We start from the raw sequence: 19,128 nt of genomic DNA on the forward strand, positions 1-19,128 counted from the left end.
CTGGTATAGAATAGATATCACTAAGAGATATTTATAGCACGTATATGGTGATATACACAAAAAAACAGAGTAACCCGATGAACCAAGTGCTATACCACCGGGCAACAGTTAATCTGAGTGCCAGAGTGTGTGGGAAAGTCTGATGGTACTCTTATACACACTAAAAAAAAATCTTTATTTAAAGAAAAGAACTGGTACAGCTTGTTTATTCATGAATTATAATAAATCTATGATAGCAATGATCCTGGTTTTAATGAATATTAAAGTGCGGCAACATAAAAATTGGCACGTGTCCATTTGGGGTCTGAGACCTTACCGCCAGCCAGTGACTTAGCGGTAAGGTCTCTCGCGTTAACCATGCGGTAGTTGCCTACACACGCCAAGTCGGAGTTACCGCTCGATTTTCGCCGCACTCCAGAAAATAAAATATATTTTCTGGCGCGCGGACGCTCGTAAAAAATGAAATTATCGCAAGGACCACGCAGTAGCAGGGCGGTAACTCTGTATTGGCACATGTATGGGCACGCATAGGATTTGGGTATTGCATTGTAGAATAGCGCGCAGCCAGATGCATGCGCAAATCCCAACTGGTGCCAATTAATGTGAATAATTGGTTGTTAGCATCCAATTATTGCTCCTTAATGGACAATTAAGACGCACGCATATCAGCATTGCACCTAAATCTAAGCACCATATATAGAATCTGGGGGTATGTGTGTATGGCTTGCAAATAGGCACACACACTCACTCCAGCTCTATGGAGGGTATAAGTGCTCATACCTTAGTATGTAGACACATGTTCTCTTGGCTATGCTGGTGTTCTATAAAGGAAAGTCGGCCATCTACTTTCCTTTATAGTATAGGATCCTACCAGGTGCCTTCTAAATATAGGCGCCCATTTATAGAATTACTCTCAAAATGCATGTCCTTGTTTTACGGTGTGAAGTACACTCTGCAGTGCATCATTCACATGGTAGGTGCAATCTATTGTTTATAGCACAGAACTGTGTTTTCTCTGCTTGGAAACACTGCTAACATAGGAGTGGAGGAGTAGCCTAGTGGTTAGCGCTCTGGTCTTGAAATCCAGAGGTGGCCAGTTCAAATTCCACTGCTGCTCTTTGTGATCTTGGGCAAGTCACTTAACCTTCCATTGCCTCAGGTACAAACTTAGATTGTGAGCCCTCCTGTGACAGAGAAATTGCCAGTGTACTTGAATGTAGTTCACCTTGAGCTACTACTGAAAAAGGTGTGAGCAAAACCTAAATCAATAATAAACTAATTGTTTTTAGGTGGTTCTGAAGGCTGTTTATCTAGTGCTGAACCATGATATCAGCTCACGCATCTGTGATGTGGCACTGAACATCGTGGAGTGCCTGCTGCAGCTGGGCGTGGTACCCTGTGTGGAGAAGAAAAGAAAGAAGAGCGAGAACAAGGAGAATGAGTCTGCTTCCGTCTCCGGCTCTGGCTCCGGCTCTGGAGAGAAAAGACAGAGTGAAGGTGCTTTTCAACTCAGGGGGGCTACTGGTGGCCCAGCCTGTGGATATGGAGGTCCATCTGCCAGTGGAGCTGGAAATGGTGGAGGAGGAAATGGCGGTGGAGGTGATGGTGGCAGTGGTGGAGGTGGATACTATGATATAAATAATAAAAACCCAGAGAAGGTAAGCCTTAGGCAGAATGTGAATTCAAAATGAAATGTTTTATCTTGTCATTATTGCTTCTGGCATAGGAATTTGAGATATGATAAATGCCGTAGTACTGCTTTGGACTACTCTATACAAAGAACAGGGGCCCTTTAACTAAGCCGCTTAGTGCGTACGTGCGTCCTATGTGTGTCAATTTGGAGTTACCGCCCAGCTACCATGTGGCCTGGGCAGTAATTTTGTTTGTTATGCGTGTTCACTACGTGTGCCGGAAAATAATTTTTATTTTCTTGCGCAGCGGAAACTGGGTGATAACCATTCTACGCACGTAGATGATTACTGCATGGTTATCACATAAGACCTTACCGCTAAGTCAATGGGTGGCGGTAAGGTCTCAGACCCAAAATGGATGCACGCTAATTTTAATTTTGTCGCACGTCCATTTTTGGCAAAAATAAAAAAAGATCTTTTTTATAGGCGTGCTGAAAAATGAATCTGTGCGCGCCCAAAACACCCGCCTACACTTGTGCAGCCCATTTTTCAGCTCACTTTAGTAAAAGGACCCCAGAGTCTTTACAACTAATGTGTCAGCAGTTTCACTAGTCCTTAATGTTGTTTGCACTATCTTTTTTAAATGAAGCACCAGTTGAAGGCAAAGAACCACATTGATGTGTTCCATGAATGCATCTGGGCTCTCAAGTTTAATAAATAAAAATAAAACAAAAAACTGTCATTGTCCTGACCTCAGAAAGAAGGTTTTGACTTCCGAAAGCTAGTTAAAAATGTCTTGCTAATCGAATTAAAGGGCATCACTTTATGCTCAATTTTTTTGTTTTATTTGTTTAGTTTCATATCTCTTTTATTGAACAAATACGTCATATATTACAAAGTGAAGAAAAAAACACAGCTAACATTCAACTAACTGAAAGAGCATATCAAATTACATTGTAAATCCTCTCATAAGCTGATGGACATATAAAAATTAAGCATCCCCAATTTTTTAAATTTCTGGGCATTAAGAAACTTCAGGGGGGGGGTTTCAGTACCTTCTCATATTTTCTAAATCAGCATTCCCAATTCTACCATAAATTTACAGAAAGATTGGAATTATCTTTCTAATGATAACAGGCTTTAGGCAACTGAAATCAGAAAATCAAAGAGATACTTTTCAGATTTTGGGAACAGGCAGAACTTAGACTTCCAAATAAATAATTTAAATTACTATTGTAACGTCAATATGCACAATACCTGGAATTCTTTGCAATACCTCCTTTCAAAAACACTGTAGGTTAGGACACTTATGAACTAAATGGGATTTCTAACAATTTATAAAAGGATATAAGAAAGGATAAAGGAAGTATACTCAAAACATAATTAACTTTGGGGGGTGCTGTTGAGCTCCGTGAGCACTACTATACAAAACACTAACATGCTTGGATCAGGTGTGTGTAATTCATCTTATTACATAAGTACATAAGCATTGCCATGCTGGGACAGACCAAGGGTCCATCGAGCCCAGTACCCTGTCACCTGAAAATGTCCCCACAAAGACAAGCAAATTTAGACTCGGCATTTCAAGTGTATCCAGCTTCTAAAATGCCAGAAATGAGACCCACCTGGCCAGTTAAATGGTACATAGCTGGCTATCCGGTGATATTCAGTGGGGGATAACCAGCTATCTCCTGCTGAACATTGCCGGTTAGCAGATAGCCGGTTATATCGACTGATGTAACAAGCTATCCACCAATTTTTAAAGCCAGTTTAGCAGCCATATTTGGCCGTGTGAAAACGTGGAATATCTTTGGCCGATTTTAAGATAACCAGCAATGGAAGAAAGATCCCTTTTTTCCTTTTTCTTTACTGGAGACATTTCCTACTCATTAAAAAAAAATCTTCTGAGCTGAATTGTTTAATTATGCATAGAACTGTTCCAGTCTGCTCTTTTTTTTTTTTTTAATTTACTACTACTACTACTACTACTACTATTTAGCATTTCTATAGCGCTACAAGGCATACGCAGCGCTGCACAAACATAGAAGAAAGATAGTCCCTGCTCAAAGAGCTTACAATCTAATAGACAAAAAATAAATAAAGTAAGCAAATCAAATCAATTAAGGTAAAGGTAAAGGCAGTTGGGTTTGTTTGTTTTTTCATTCGGTTTACATTTCTTATCTGGTCAAAGCTGTACAATTCAGCTGTTGGCTGTGCTCTACCAAGTTAGATGAGCACAGCCTGCTTCAACATGAGCTACTCATCTGGCTTACCAGGTGCACATGGTAGCACTATATTTCAGTTATGGAAATAATACAGCCAACGAAGTTTGGTAGCCAATGATGATTCAGAGCTGGCTTAGTTGCCCAGTTGCAATTCAGCTGTAGTGCACTTGACTTCCACATGTAGTGCACAGCTCTTACTATATCTTCCTGTGCTTCACAACCCCTGTGTAGCACTGTTGACCACCTGGTTGCAACAACCACTTGGGTTGCTCAGTGGTGCAGGCCACCTTTGTAGCATATTTGCAGCATCAATCTTGGTTGCACAGTGGTGCTGGCCACCTGTGTGGCATGGTTTCACAACTGTCTTGGTTACACAGTGGCACTGGTCACCTGTGTGGCATATTTGCAGTAACCATCTTGGTTCCACAGTGGTGCAGTCCATCTAAGTGGCCCATTTTCAGCAACCATCTTGGTTGCACAGTGGTACAGGCCACTTGATTGTATGGGGGCAGTGGCCACCTATATTGCACAAATGCAGCACTCCTTTGGGTTTCTTTCCCTTACCAGCAACCACCTATATCGCACAATTGCAGAGCCCCTTTGGGTTTCTTCCCGGTAGCAGCAACCACCTGTATTGCTATCCTATGTGGCTGCTGGTCTAGCTCTCCTGCAATATCCACCTGTGTGGCTCCTGCTACCAGCACCTCTGTTGTGTAGTTGTAACAGTCACCTGTTTTGCATAGCTGCAACAACTGGGCCATTTCCATAGTTACAACAACTGTTGGAACTACTCAGCTTAAGCAGCTGCCTATATTCCATCCCTGAAATAACCAGCTCGGTCACACAGTACAAGTTTTTCATAGATGTGACAACCATCTGTCTTATATACAGTTGCACAATCAGCTGCGTTGTGCAGCTGAAATAGCTGGATTTCTTCTTTACCTTCAGCAGTTGCTACATGTCGTGTTCCAAGTCAGCTGTATAGAGCTGTTCTAGTAGCTAGCTGTGTAGCATGGTATGCACTGGCTGCCTGTATAGCACAATTCCAGCAGTTGTCTGTATGGCTCAGTTATGGAAGCTGTGTATATGACACAGTTGCAGAGATGCCTATGGGGCATCAGATATATTAGCTGTCTGTGGGACATGAGATGCACATTTGTATGGCTTCCCAGACAGCAGCTGATTGCATAACCTTGGCTGCACTACCTATAAGTAGGGTATCAGATGCATCATCCATGCACTTGCCATAGCTATCATATTATATGCAATATCTGTAGATATAGCTTCAGCTGCAGCATGAAAGCGTGTGGCTTCAGATGCAGCTGCCACCTGTATGATGCCAGTTACCACAGCTACCTCTACCACACTGCTGCCTTTATTCCAGCTACTGAAGCTGTCTCTCTGTCACCAGACACCACAGCCGCCTATATGACACCAGCCACCACAATGCTTATATAATTTTCATCACCACAGCCAACAGTGTTACACCAGTCAGTGCATCTGCCAATAGCCACCGTAGCACCTCTGACACCAGAAACCATGCTGAGACTTTCGAGGCACAGAAGAGCATAGAAGAGAGGGAGTAGTGGCAGTGGGCAGGAAAGAGTGGGATTCTTTCCTGCCCCCACAGGGTAGGCCCTGGCCTTCAAGGTAGGTCTTGGGATAGCTGTAGTGTGTGGTGGCAGTAGCCAGTGGAACACAGCACAACGGGTATGCCTGGCAGTTTCTGGCACCCCTCAAATGTTGGCACCCCCTGCTGTGTTTACCCTGCTTACCCTGTTCCATGGGCCTTGTTTTCTTCCCTTTTTTTCCTTTGGCTGAGTTTGATTGTTTTATAGATGAGTGAGATGTTCTTTCCTATCAGTTATTGTAGTTCCTTTCCACCTGAGGAACTTTTGTTTTTAGGTTGTAACCCACTTAGAGCTGCAAGTTAGTTTAGGCGGTATAGTAAGTTTCAATAAACCATAAACCAGTATCATACTTCAGCAGTTGAACAATGTCTGTTTTGATCATCAAGTGAGCATTTCTGATTGTCTTATTTTTATTTTCATTCTTCTTCAATAATAAACAGGACGAAACATCTTTGATAAGCACACACAAACTGGCACTTACAATGCTGATTAAAATAGTGAAATCACTAGGTTGTGCCTATGGCTGTGGAGAAGGACACCGAGGGCTTTCTGGAGATCGGCTGAGACATCAGGTATTCTGGACCTAACAGTGATTGTGTTGGGTGCATGGAAGGAAATGGATTTAACTCATGGTTTGTTTGGGGGGGTTTTTCAGTTGTACTGTCAGGCAGAGTAAAAGTAGGTTTTTTTCTGTCCTTGAAGGGTTTACAATCTAATTTTGAATTGTACCTGAGACAAGGAGTGGTAGACCCCTTCATTCTATAACAGGTCACTAAAGTTAGGCACCAATTGAGCACTCAAGTCATAGAATGTTAGGACTTGTGTATGTAACTGTAACAGTCTTTATATGAAAAGATAATCCCTAGCAGTAGTTCTGCAAGACTACTGCTAGAGGTCATCAGTGCCATTTTGAATTACAGTACTGGCAAGGGCAGGAGCGACTGGGCATCACTCCTGCCCAGACCATTATCCACCAACAATTCAGATATCACAGGCCTAGGGGGGGGAGAGCTTTCGGGAGGGTGGTGTGAGAGGTTGGGGGGGGGGGGTTCAGGCTTGGGGCAGTCTCCATGGTGGGGTTGCTGATGGGAGGCTAGTTGGGTTGGAGGATGGTTCAGGGGTAGGGCACACTAGAGGGGCATTCTACTTTTTTTGGGGGGGAGAGGTCCTATTATAACCTTTTAATACGCCAGTCCTTGCTACTATTACCTCTAGGCTGAGTGGGAGTCCTACAACTGCATTGCTGCCATTGGAGGGGTAGTGCTTCAACATTGTGTTTTCTATAACTAGGGACAGGCAGGTTCCCTGGAGTCCTGCAGAATTTTCCTGTCCCTTACTATTAAAACTGTGATAGTGAAACAACCCCCCCACACCCACACACATACACACACACACACACACACACACACACACACTGGCAGGACTGTGGGTGAAGGATTCCTGCTCAGCTTAGAGGAAACAATGGTCCTGGCCCCTTAACACTGCAGCCCAGAAGCACCAGGTTGCAGCTTGGTGACCCAATGCTCTCTGCCCAATGGACTAGCACTACATACTGCATTAAGTGACTTCCAGGCAGTATTAGCCCTTTACCATGGAAGACAGCAACCAGAAATACACAGGTTGATGAGTCTCATGGTAAATCAAAGTTCTTTTACTGCACCTTGACAACTTCCCCTCTAAGTAAGCTGCCCAAGATCATAAGCTGCCAAACTGAGATTTGAACTAAGCTTTGCTTATTCTTAGAATCCTGCTCTAAACATTAGGCTACTCCTCCATTCCACCTGATATCAATTTTACTGAAGATAAAGGGAAAAGAAAGTAAATCTTGCACCCATGTTGCCACATATATACTGCATCCCAGCCAAGAACATTTTTATGTCCCCCAAATCTTGTGCATATGAAGCACGAAACACTCTTTCACCCACAACCGTAGCCTGCTGCATGCAAGCTAGACAATATTTTTTGCAGGGGAAATGGCACTGGATAATGTTTCTTTCTGTTGTCACTCTAACAGGAAATAAATTGATTTGATATCACAACTCTGTTCCTCCAGCACTAGCTGAAATAGCACAGCATTTCACTAATAATATCAGACACACTGACGCATTCCTGGTTGGTGCTTCCTGGAGTATACTGAATACAGAAAATGAATTGAAGAGTTCAATGAAGGTGTCTTTCTTTCTGCAGCACAGAGAATAGAGTATTTCCAAAAGCCCCCCCCCCCCCCCCACCAACCTCAATTTTCCAACTATGGCATATTCTTTTGAAAATAGGGTCCTGTACCTCAAGCATTATTTGTAACATTCATGGTCACTATGTCTGAAAGGACAGGTTTTAAAATTCATTTAGAGGAAACAGTCCAGTTTAAATACTTTGTTGCACCAATCTATATAATCTATTTACAACTCCTGGCATCCTATCTTTTCCTTTTCTATTACAAGGTCCTACCAGTTTCACTCAAATTTCACTTTGCCTGGGGTTTCTATTCCAGGCTCAGAATTGCCTTACGAAGTTGTACAAACTGGATAAGGCGCAGTTCCGACAGACCATGAGGGACTATGTGAATAAAGATTCACTCAACAATGTGGTGGATTTCCTGCATGCCTTGCTGGGATTCTGCATGGAGCCAGTTACAGACAGTAAGTTCAAGAAGCATGAATTAAATTTTCTCAGGAAGTAGCAGTGGGTATGGCTATGTTTGTGTTTCTTTCTGTCTCCAAATCTACCTTTCATAGTTTCTCACTTTAACTCTGTCTTTTTGTATTTCATTGTCTTATGAAGATATTCTATGTACATGGCTATCATCTATAGTGTACCCCATTTGCAGTGCCTTATCTGGAAGACAACTTGCAGAGAGGGATAGCCATGTTAGTTGGAAAAATGACAGAGTGAAGTGGTATACACCCTTGGTTTTCACTCCTAGTCCTCAAGGGAAAGTAACAGTTCATGTGTTTGGGACCTTCAGGCCTACTGCATCCATTGTATGCAAATCTCCATCACGCATATTCATTAGGGATATCCTGAAAATCTGGTCTGTGGGTGGTATTTGATGACTGGAAGTGAATGGTAAAATTATGTATCATACCTGATAATTTTCTTTCCATTAATCATAGCTGATCAATCCATAGACTGGTGGGTTGTGTCCATCTACCAGCAGGTGGAGATAGAGAGCAATCCTTTTGCCTCCCTATATGTGGTCATGTGCTGCCGGAAACTCCTCAGTATGTCGATATCCAAGCTCCATCCGCAGGACTCAGCACTTAGAGAATTACACCCACAAAGGGACACTCTGCCCAGCTCACCACCGCCGAAATGGGGGAGGGGAATTAACCCAGCTCATCCCCACACAAGTGGGGGAGGGGAATCCATCCAGCTCATCCCCGCGGAGCGGGGGAGGGACACCACACCCGCCAATGCGGGGGGATCTGGCTTATCCTGCAACCGCAACCGCGGGAGGAGCTGACTGACCCTAACACCGCCGAAGCGGGAGGGGTACAAAGCTGCCCTACTGCCGCACGAAGCGGGAGGGAGCGCCGGCAGAATTTAAGTCTCAATCCAGCCCCGTAAAACGGAGGGGAGAGGAATGCAGCAGCTCACTGTAACACAAATTCGTCTCAACTCTTGAAGAATCCATTGAAAAACTTGAACACGAAGTCCTCCTGAACAGGAACTGAAGACTAAACTTGAACCTGAAATGCAACCAGAATATAAACAATACAGATATCTGGGAGGGGCTATGGATTGATCAGCTATGATTAATGGAAAGAAAATTATCAGGTATGATACATAATTTTACCTTCCATATCATCATGCTGATCAATCCATAGACTGGTGGGATGTACCGAAGCAGTACTCACCCAGGGCGGGACATTGAAATCCCTGACCGCAACACTGAAGCTCCAAACCGGGCCTCCGCCCGAGCAGCCACAGTCAAGCGGTAATGCCTGGAGAAGGTATGGGCCGATGCCCAAGTTGCCGCCTTGCAAATCTCTTCCAAGGAGACGGACCCGGCCTCTGCCATCGAGGCCGCCTGAGCTCTAGTGGAGTGAGCCTTCAGCTGGATAGGCGGCACCTTCCCCGCGGCCACATAAGCCGCTGCAATGGCTTCCTTGACCCATCTTGCCACTGTAGGCTTAGCAGCCTGCAGACCCTTACGAGGACCTGCAAACAGGACAAACAGATGATCCGATTTCCGGAAATCATTGGTCACTTCCAAGTATCTGACGATGACACGTCTCACATCCAGATATTTGAGAGCAGAGTATTCCTCTGGGTAGTCCTCCCTACGAAAGGAAGGGAGACAGAGCTGCTGATTCACATGGAAGCGAGAAACAATCTTGGGCAGGAAGGAAGGCACTGTGCGAATAGTCACTCCTGCCTCAGTGAACTGCAGAAAAGGCTCTCGACATGAGAGTGCCTGGAGCTCGGAAACTCTTCTGGCTGAAGTGATAGCCACCAAAAAGACTGCTTTCAACATCAGGTCTTTCAGAGATGCCCTCGACAAGGGTTCAAAAGGCGGCTTCTGCAATGCTCTTAGCACCAGGTTGAGATTCCATGCAGGCACCACTGAGTGCAGAGGAGGGCGCAGGTGATTAATTCCCTTGAGAAAGCGCACCACATCTGGCTGCGAAGCCAGGGAAACACCCTTCAGGCGGCCCCTGAAGCAAGCCAGAGCTGCTACCTGGACTTTAAGGGAACTGAGCGACAGGTCTTTCTCCAGACCTTCTTGCAGGAACGCCAACACTGAAGAAATTGGAGCAGTGAAGGGAGAAAGTGAGCCTGCTTCACACCATGCTGCAAAGGTACGCCAAACCCTGGCGTAAGCAGTAGAAGTAGAGTGCTTCCTCACTCTCAGCATAGTGGCGATAACCTTGTCTGAGAAGCCCTTCTTTCTCAGACGCTGCCGCTCAATAGCCAGGCCGTAAGACCAAAGGGGGAGGGATCCTCCATCACCACGGGACCCTGATGTAACAGGCCCTGCTCCACTGGCAGCCGCAGAGGATCGTCGACTGAGAGCCTGATCAAGTCCGCATACCAGGGATGTCTGGGCCAGTCCGGACCCACCAGGATTATCCGGCCCGGATGCTTTGCCACCCGGTCTAGTACCCTGCCCAACATTGGCCAGGGCAGGAACACATAGAGAAGCTCTTGTGTCGGCCACTGTTGGAGAAGAGCATCTACTCCCAGGGATCGAGGGTCCCGTCCTCTGCTGAAAAAGCGCGGCACTTGGCAATTGGCCGATGACGCCATCAGATCTAGGCTCGGCTGGCCCCAGCGCTTCGTGATGTCCAAGAACGCCTGAGCAGATAGCTGCCACTCTCCGGGCTCCAAGGTATGGCGACTGAGAAAGTCCGCCTTGACATTCATGACTCCGGCAATGTGGGCCGCTGTCAGCTGTTCCAGGTTCGCTTCCGCCCACTGGCATAGATTCATGGCCTCCTTGGCTAGAGGGGCGCTCTTGGTACCTCCCTGGCGGTTGACATAGGCCACAGCCGTGGCATTGTCCGACAGGACCCGTACTGGCTTCAACGCCAGTACCGGGATGAACTCCAAAAGCGCCAACCGAATGGCTCTGAGTTCCAGGAGGTTGATAGACCACTTTGCCTCTGCAGGAGACCAGAGCCCCTGCGCTGTCCTTCCCAAGCAGTGGGCTCCCCAGCCCGACAAAGAGGCATCCGTCGTGACGACAATCCACTCTGGGGTCACCAGAGGCATTCCTGCAGAAAACTTGTCTGTCTGCATCCACCAGCTCAGCGCCTTGCGCACTGCTGGGTCCAAGGGAAGGCGCACAGCATAATCCTCCGACATTGGAGTCCAGCGCTGCAGCAGAGAGTGTTGTAGTGGTCTCATATGAGCCCTGGCCCAGGGCACTACTTCCATCGTGGCCGTCATAGAGCCCAACAGCTGCACATAGTCCCAAGCCCGAAGAGGAGAGGCTACTAGGAACTGGTCCACCTGAGCCTGAAGCTTGACAATCCGATTGTCTGACAGGAACACTCTGCCCACTTGGGTGTCGAATCGAACTCCCAGATACTCCAGGGACTGAGTCGGGCGCAGCTGGCTCTTCTCCCAGTTGATGATCCACCCCAGGGAGCTCAAAAGAGCAACCACCCGGTCCACAGCTTTGCCGCACTCTGCATAAGAGGGGGCTTGGATCAACCAGTCGTCCAGATAAGGATGGACTTGTACTCCTTCCTTTCGCAGGAAGGCCGCGATGACCACCATTACTTTGGAGAAGGTCCGCGGAGCAGTAGCCAACCCGAAAGGGAGGGCTCTGAACTGGAAGTGTCGGCCCAGGACTGCAAAACGCAGAAAGCATTGATGAGGAGGCCAGATGGGAATATGCAGGTACGCTTCCTTGATGTCCAAGGAAGCCAAGAACTCTCCTGCCTTCACTGCCGCTATAACAGAGCGGAGAGTCTCCATGTGAAAGTGCCGCACTTTCAAGGCCCGATTGACCCCTTTGAGGTCGAGGATAGGCCGGACAGAACCTCCTTTCTTTAGTACCACAAAGTAAATGGAGTAACGTCCCTTGCCAGTCTGATTTTCTGGCACCAGAACGACCGCACCCAGGTGGATCAGGTTGTCCAAGGTCTGCTGCACTGCCACAGCTTTGACCGGAGACTTGCAGGGAGAGAGTACAAACCCGTCTCTTAAGGGTCGGCAGAACTCTAACTTGTAGCCGTCTCTGACTTCCAGCACCCAAGTGTCTGAAGTTACTTTGGTCCACTCGCCCAGAAACGAGGACAGGTGTCCTCCAATCTGCACTGGGCCATGGACCAGGACCCCGTCATTGGGTACGAGACCCTGGGGGAGGACCGGAGGGCGTACCTCCGGGACGGCGGTCTCTGCGAAAGGAATGCTGCTTGGGGGAGAAGTTCCTTTTGAAGGAAGAGGGGGCAGAGGAGCCCGACTTGCCCGGGCGGTACCGACGGGCTTCTTGAAACCGTCCTCTGGAGATACCGGGGCGAGCACTGGCCCGAGCCCTGACCTCTGGTAACCTCTTGCCCTTAGACGTGCCGAGATCGGTCACGATTTTGTCCAGCTCGACCCCAAAGAGCAGCTTGCCTTTAAAAGGCAACTTAGCCAGGCGGGACTTAGAGGCGTGGTCCGCAGACCAATGTTTCAGCCAAAGCCAGCGCCGCGCAGAGACTGTCTGAGCCATGCCTTTAGCCGAGGCTCTCAAGACATCATACAGTAAGTCTGCCAAATAAGCCAAGCCCGATTCCAGGGCCGGCCAGTCAGCCCTCAAGGAAGGATCCGAGGGAGAAGCCCGCTGCACCATCGTCAGGCACGCCCTGGCCACATAGGAGCCGCAAACTGAGGCCTGCAAACTTAAGGCAGCCGCCTCGAAGGACGACCTTAAAGCCGCTTCCAATCTTCTGTCTTGGGCGTCCTTTAGGGCCGTGCCACCTTCCACCGGCAACGCCGTTTTCTTAGTCACCGCAGTGATTAAAGAATCCACGGTAGGCCAAATAAAGGCCTCACGCTCACCTTCAGGCAAAGGATAGAGGCGGGACATAGCCCTAGCCACTTTGAGGCTCACTTCCGGGACATCCCATTGAGCCGAAATTAAGGTGTGCATGGCATCATGCACGTGGAAGGTTCTAGGCGGGCGCTTCGTCCCCAGCATAATGGCGGAGCCAACAGGGGCTGAGGGAGAGACGTCCTCCGGAGAGGAAATCTTCAAAATGCTCATGGCCTGCATTAACAGGTTGGGCAAATCCTCTGAGCGAAAGATCCGTGCTGCAGAGGGGTCATCCGCTCCATCTGAGCGGGAATCCGTCTCCTCCAAGGAATCCCCAAAGGACCGTTGGGAGAACTCAGATACGCTGCCCTCATCTACATCAGAGGAAACAGCGTCCTCTAAGGCCTGGGCATCCACCCGAGGGCGTTTACTTCTGGGGGCCTCAACCCCTTTATCGGACAAGGGAGAAGGGGCAGCGTTCTGCATAAGGAAGGCCTGATGCAGCAGCAAAATAAACTCGGGGGAGAAACCCCCCCAAACTGTGCAATTCAGCAGCCTGGGCCACAGCCCTAGACGCACCCTCAACCGGCGCTCGCAAGAGCGGGGGAGAACCATGCTGCGCATCCAAGATGGCGTCCGGCGCAACACTCCGCGAAGGAGCCGCGCGGGAAGAACGGCGCTTAACTTTAGCCGCTTTTTTGCCGTCGCCCAAATCAAGGGCAGCCATGGCATGAACGTCTCCCAGCTCAAGGGCGGCCCAAGAAGAAGCCGTCCGAGCAGAGTGGCCGGCCAAGATGGCGGAGGCGAGCAGCGGGGGATGGGCGTTTATGGCGGGAAAAACCGCCGCGCCGGAGGAAGACCCGGGACACTGACCGGCCTCCAAACTGACACCCAAGGGCGAATCAGACTTTAAAACCCCCGCATCCCCGCTAAAAGCGCACACACGGTCCGGGGAGCGATTCTTCGCGCCCTCGCCCTCCGACACCATAGGCCACATGGAGATCAATCGGGGAACCCCCTGCCCGCTATAAAAAGGTAAATATTACCTGCTTCTTGCTCCGAGCTGTAACGACCTGGTGTCCCAGTGAGTAGCTGCAATAAACGTTTAAATAAACGTCGAAATAAACGCCCTTAAGGACGTTCAAAAATTTTTTTTTTTTTTAACGGAGCCAGCGGGAGGGGGGAGAAAAGGAGGGACCTGGCGCCACCAGGTTTGCACTTGCTCAAGAAGAGCCCTCAACCCCAGGCACTCAACAAAACCTAAAAATTAGGCTTGGAGGCCTAGCCAGAGCTGCTGCTGTGTGTGACCACCACCTGCTGAGATAGAGAACATACCGAGGAGTTTCCGGCAGCACATGACCACATATAGGGAGGCAAAAGGATTGCTCTCTATCTCCACCTGCTGGTAGATGGACACAACCCACCAGTCTATGGATTGATCAGCATGATGATATGGAAATCACTGTTATGGACTAACCAAATTATTGATTGGATTTGCTCACACCATTTTTCAGTAGTAGCACAAAGTGAGTTACGTTCAGGTACAATAGGTATTTCCTGTGCCTAAGGGCTAACAGTCTTGTACCTGAGACAATGGAGGGTTAAGTAACTTGCCCAAGATCATAAAGAGCAGCAGTGAGATTTGCACCAGGCTTCCTTGGTTGTCAGTCCAGTGATTTAACCACTAGGTTACTCCTCCACTCCAATTTCAACTGGAGGATTATCCCTGTACTTGGAATTTTCTGAGGACAAGCAGGCTGTGTTATTCCTACAAGTGGGTGATGTCATCCAACGGAGCTCCAATGCGGACGCTGAATCACTACTACTAAAGAAAATTCTAGCAGCATCCCACCATGCATATGCTGGTGCCTTCCCATCCGATGCTTGAGCATGGGTCCCTCAATCTCTTTTTTTCTGCAGAGCTGAGAGCATGCATTTGCATAGTCTTCTCCTCATGCTGCGCTTTTCAGAGTATTTTTTCGCTATTGTGAATGCCTTCCCTTGCGGGAAATCATCTTTTTTTATTTATTTCTCCTGTTTTCCTTTTCTTGTATTTTTCTTCAGTTCTCAATTTTGTATGGTTTCCTTTATTTTTTGTGAGTGGCTATGCAGTTAGGCTGCAACCCCAACATCAATTTGAACATACCCCTTTTTCAACTGTTCAAGATTGAGAAGTTTAATTTAGCCAAAATTCTTTTTTCAGTGTCCCAGAAGGTTTACAGTGGCTTGAAACTTTTAATTGATGAATTTGCACGTAAGGTTAATGGTAAGTTGTTCCAAGTAAAAGGTGCCAAAAAATAAAAAGCTGCATGTCGGGTGGATTCATAGTGTGGATTTTGGATTTGGAACAACAAGTCGATAGTAAGAGATCATAGAACTCTGTTAGGCCAGTAAGGTATTGCTAGATTAGACAAATAGTTTGGGACACCAGTTCAATAAGCTTTAAAGGTAAGTAGAGCAACTTTGTAAACAATCCTGTGTTTGACGGGCAACCAATGGTGACTTTTAAACGGTGAGTTATGTGATCGAAGTGACAGGCATGGCAGAGAAGTCTGATGGTGTTTGGAGCTTTTTCAAAAAAATTGAGATAAACCAGCATATTGCAATAATTGAGTTTGGATATAATAAATGAGTAAATTAGAGCACGGAAATCATTGTGATTAAACAGATGTCAGATACCTTGTAGCTGTTGGAAGGCACCGAAACAGGATTTTATCACACTCGAAATTTGTGGAGAAATTGATAAAGCTGAATCCCAAATAATTCCAAGATAACAAAATGAAAAGACGGGGGTCACTATTGAATCCAAAAGTTGTACTGTAATAGTGGGCTGTGGCAAGGTACCACTGAATCAACAGGTAACAGTTTTCACTTTGTTGAGAACTAATTTATGATCTTTTTTTTTAATTTTATTTTTATACATTTACAAATATTTCAAGGAGTTACACTTGAATAGAAAGTGTTAAACTGTCAAATTAAGCTTAAGGAGACAAATAACAGAAGAAAGTATTATTTCACATATTCAACACTCAAGTCCACATTATATTGGAGAGATATTCATAGCACTGGAGGTGAAAGGAAGAAAATGTATAATCTTTCAAAAAGAATTCAGCATCTAGGAGAGAGTAGGCATACTTAATATTGTTTAGCTCCTTATGTTCTTTTAGAGGTTACAAATGTTGTTAAATGAGATAGATCCATAAAAACATAGTTTTGTGCATTGTAAACTACAATGCACTTACAAGGAAATCTAAGATAAAATGTGCCTCCCAACCGCAATACTTCTGGTTTCAATATCAAAAATTGTTTACGTTTCTTAGAAACAATTTGTCCTTATGTTTAAAAAACATTCTGAACAGCCATTGTTTATCTGGCAATAGAGCCACCGCGGCTACCAAAGATGCCGCGGTGGCTTGTTCTATATCAGGTGTTTTGAGGAAATTTGTAACATCCAAATATATTTGTTGTTGTGGTGGTGGGTCACGTTGTTTTTGAGGCACATAATAAACTTGAGTAAAAGGTGGTAAGTTTGCCTCAGGAATCTGTAAAACCTGTTTAAGGTACCGTTTTATGATCTTTCAACCAACTGTCTAAAGGGGAAGTACGTTAGAAGAGAAATGATTAGTTGGATAGATAAGCAGAATGTCATCGGCGTAAAAGAAAGCTGATATGCCAGAAGACTGAATAAAGGAGGCTAAGGGACTTAGAAATAAATTCAAGAGAAGCGGGAATAGAACTGAGCCTTGGAGAATACCAAACAATTATGTTTAGATATGGTATCATTTGTTTTAACTTGATATGAATGAGATGAGAGAAACGAGGTAAACCATGAAAGAACAGTATCTGTTATTCCAAGGTCAGCAAGATGTAAAAGCAGCAGAGAGTGATCTACAAGCTCGAATGCAACTAATAAGTCTAATGAAACAGCAAGAACCCCTGTCTATGTTTATTGAAGCTGGGGTGTCTATCCATATGGTCCCTTCCTTTTTACCTAAGGTGGTTTCTGCTTTTCATGTTAATCAAACTCAGTATTTACAGTCCTTTTCTGAAGAGGATTGTGGATAAGAATGTTCCTCCTTGCGTCTCCCTGATGTTGAAAGAGTTCTTTTACATTATTTAGAGGTCACTAATGATTTTAGATACTCAGTTCATTTTTTCATTCTTCTCTTGGGACCCAAAAAGGGTTTGTGCACTTCTAAAGTTACTATAAGTCGTCAGTTAAAGTACACTATCTCTTCAGCCTATTTGTTATCAGGGAAAAGAACTCCCTTTCATCTTAAAGCTCATTCTACAAGGGCACTATTTGCTTCCTTTGTGGAAGCCCATACTGTTTCTGTGGATTAAATATGTAGGGCTGCCACATAGTCCACATTTAATACATTTTCTATGCATTATCTTCTAGACGTAGCAGCAAGGGCAGAAGCTTGCTTTAGAGCTTCTGCCCTTGCGGAAGGGCTATCATACATCCCACAAGTATAGCCTAATCCTTTTAAGACACTAAGGAAGGAAAAATTAGTCCTTACCTGATAATTTTCTTTCCTTTAGTCCCAAAGGATTAGTCCAGATCCCACTTTTCTCTTCTCCTTCTGTTTTGTTGGGTTATTTGTTGATTTCTTTGTTTCTTAGGCACAAGGTTAGTGTTGTTTGTTCTTCAAAGTTTATAAAAAATGTATAAAAATCTGATAGAGGCAGGAGTTCTACTTCTTTCCATTAACTTCTTACTGCTTGGCTATCTGAATACCGAATGGAACCTAGGGCCTCTTTTACAAAGCTGTGCTACTGATTCTCGGTGTGGCAAATGAGAGGAAGTCCATTTCATTCCTATTGGTTTCATCTCATTTACTGCACGGCTTTGTACAAGAAGCCCCTAGTGCACAGCAGCCTTGTGGCAAAGTTCTAATTTGCTCTCTATCTCCACCTGCTGGTAGATGGGCACTATCCACAAATATGTACTAATCCTTTGGGACTAAAGGAAAGAAAATTATCAGGTAAGAGCTAATTTTTTCATGTACTTACCATTGTGCTTGTGCACATAGTATGTGCATGTGGACATTATTGGGGAAAAACTTGCACTCTTTCAAAAGAGTACACATGGTTTGTAAATAGTGCACATTTTTTGCAAAAAGTGTACATTCTTTGCAAAAAATATGTGTTCTTTCTAAAACAATATGCACTCCTAACAATTTTGCTCCTATATAGAGTACAATACAGACAAAGAGGGCAACACAGTATACAATCAGAGAAACCAAAACAAAAAAGCAACACTGGGCCTTCAAGACTAGGACAACAGGAGTACTTTATTAACCAATGACCCGACACGGGCCGTGTTTCGGCGCTAACAAAAGCGCCTGCCTCAGGGGTCGATGTGCTGATATAATAGCATGCAGATGACAAAGCGCGAATGCCTTAAAACACTCAAATGTCATACACAATTTTCGCTGTGGCACGAAAGACGCTGAAAGCGCTGGCTCCGACAAAGATCCTTCGCCTGTGTCGGGTCATTGGTTAATAAATTACTCCTGTTGTCCTAGTCTTGAAGGCCCAGTGTTGCTTTTTTCTTTTGGCTCCTATATAGAGACAAGCAAAAAGAATTCAGAATAAGTCAGTTAAATATTTTAAACAACATTCATCTTCAGTTCTGTATCAAGCCACAATAATATGAAATTCTCTTCCTTCTTCTGTCCGCTCTCTATCTCATTTGTGGTCCTTCCGTAAACAATTGAAGATGGTTTTATTTTAAAAATATGTAAATGATTATATTTGATTGCTTTTAGGTTTTTGTACATTCCCAGATGGTTGTTCTGGTTCTCTTTTTAACTATGTTATCTGCATGAAATTGATCAGGTTATTGCGGAATAGAAGCTCTTGATGTAATGTAATGTAAAGTAAGGTTTATTTTCAAATCCTACTCTTCTGTACCTGTGAATGTAATAGTTCTTGTACCTGAATTTTTCCAGATAAAGCTGGATTTGGAAATAACTTTACAACTATGGATAACAAATCTTCAGCCCAAGGTGTGGAAGGCATCATTGTCAGCTCCATGTTTAAGTCCCTCATCACACGCTGTGCCTCAACGACGCATGAACTGCACAGCCCTGAAAACCTGGTAAGCGGAAGAAATACAAACTAATATAATTTATATTCCCAGCCCTTTAGCAGCCTGGCATGTGAGT

The 19,128-nt window shown here is 45.5% G+C and overlaps 1 protein-coding gene across 1 annotated transcript in view; it reads left to right on the plus strand.

Moving 5' to 3' along the window:
• The window catches only part of UNC80 (unc-80 homolog, NALCN channel complex subunit), a 417,216-nt gene that overhangs the window by 82,961 nt on the left and 315,127 nt on the right, over positions 1-19,128 (plus strand). The window contains 4 exon segments of the mRNA XM_030209474.1: positions 1,290-1,658; positions 5,928-6,059; positions 7,979-8,126; positions 18,913-19,061. Coding sequence (XP_030065334.1) covers positions 1,290-1,658; positions 5,928-6,059; positions 7,979-8,126; positions 18,913-19,061 — 798 coding nt within the window.

Source organism: Microcaecilia unicolor, chromosome 7 (genome assembly GCF_901765095.1).
Source record: "Microcaecilia unicolor chromosome 7, aMicUni1.1, whole genome shotgun sequence".
NCBI classification, from domain to species: Eukaryota; Metazoa; Chordata; class Amphibia; order Gymnophiona; family Siphonopidae; genus Microcaecilia; species Microcaecilia unicolor.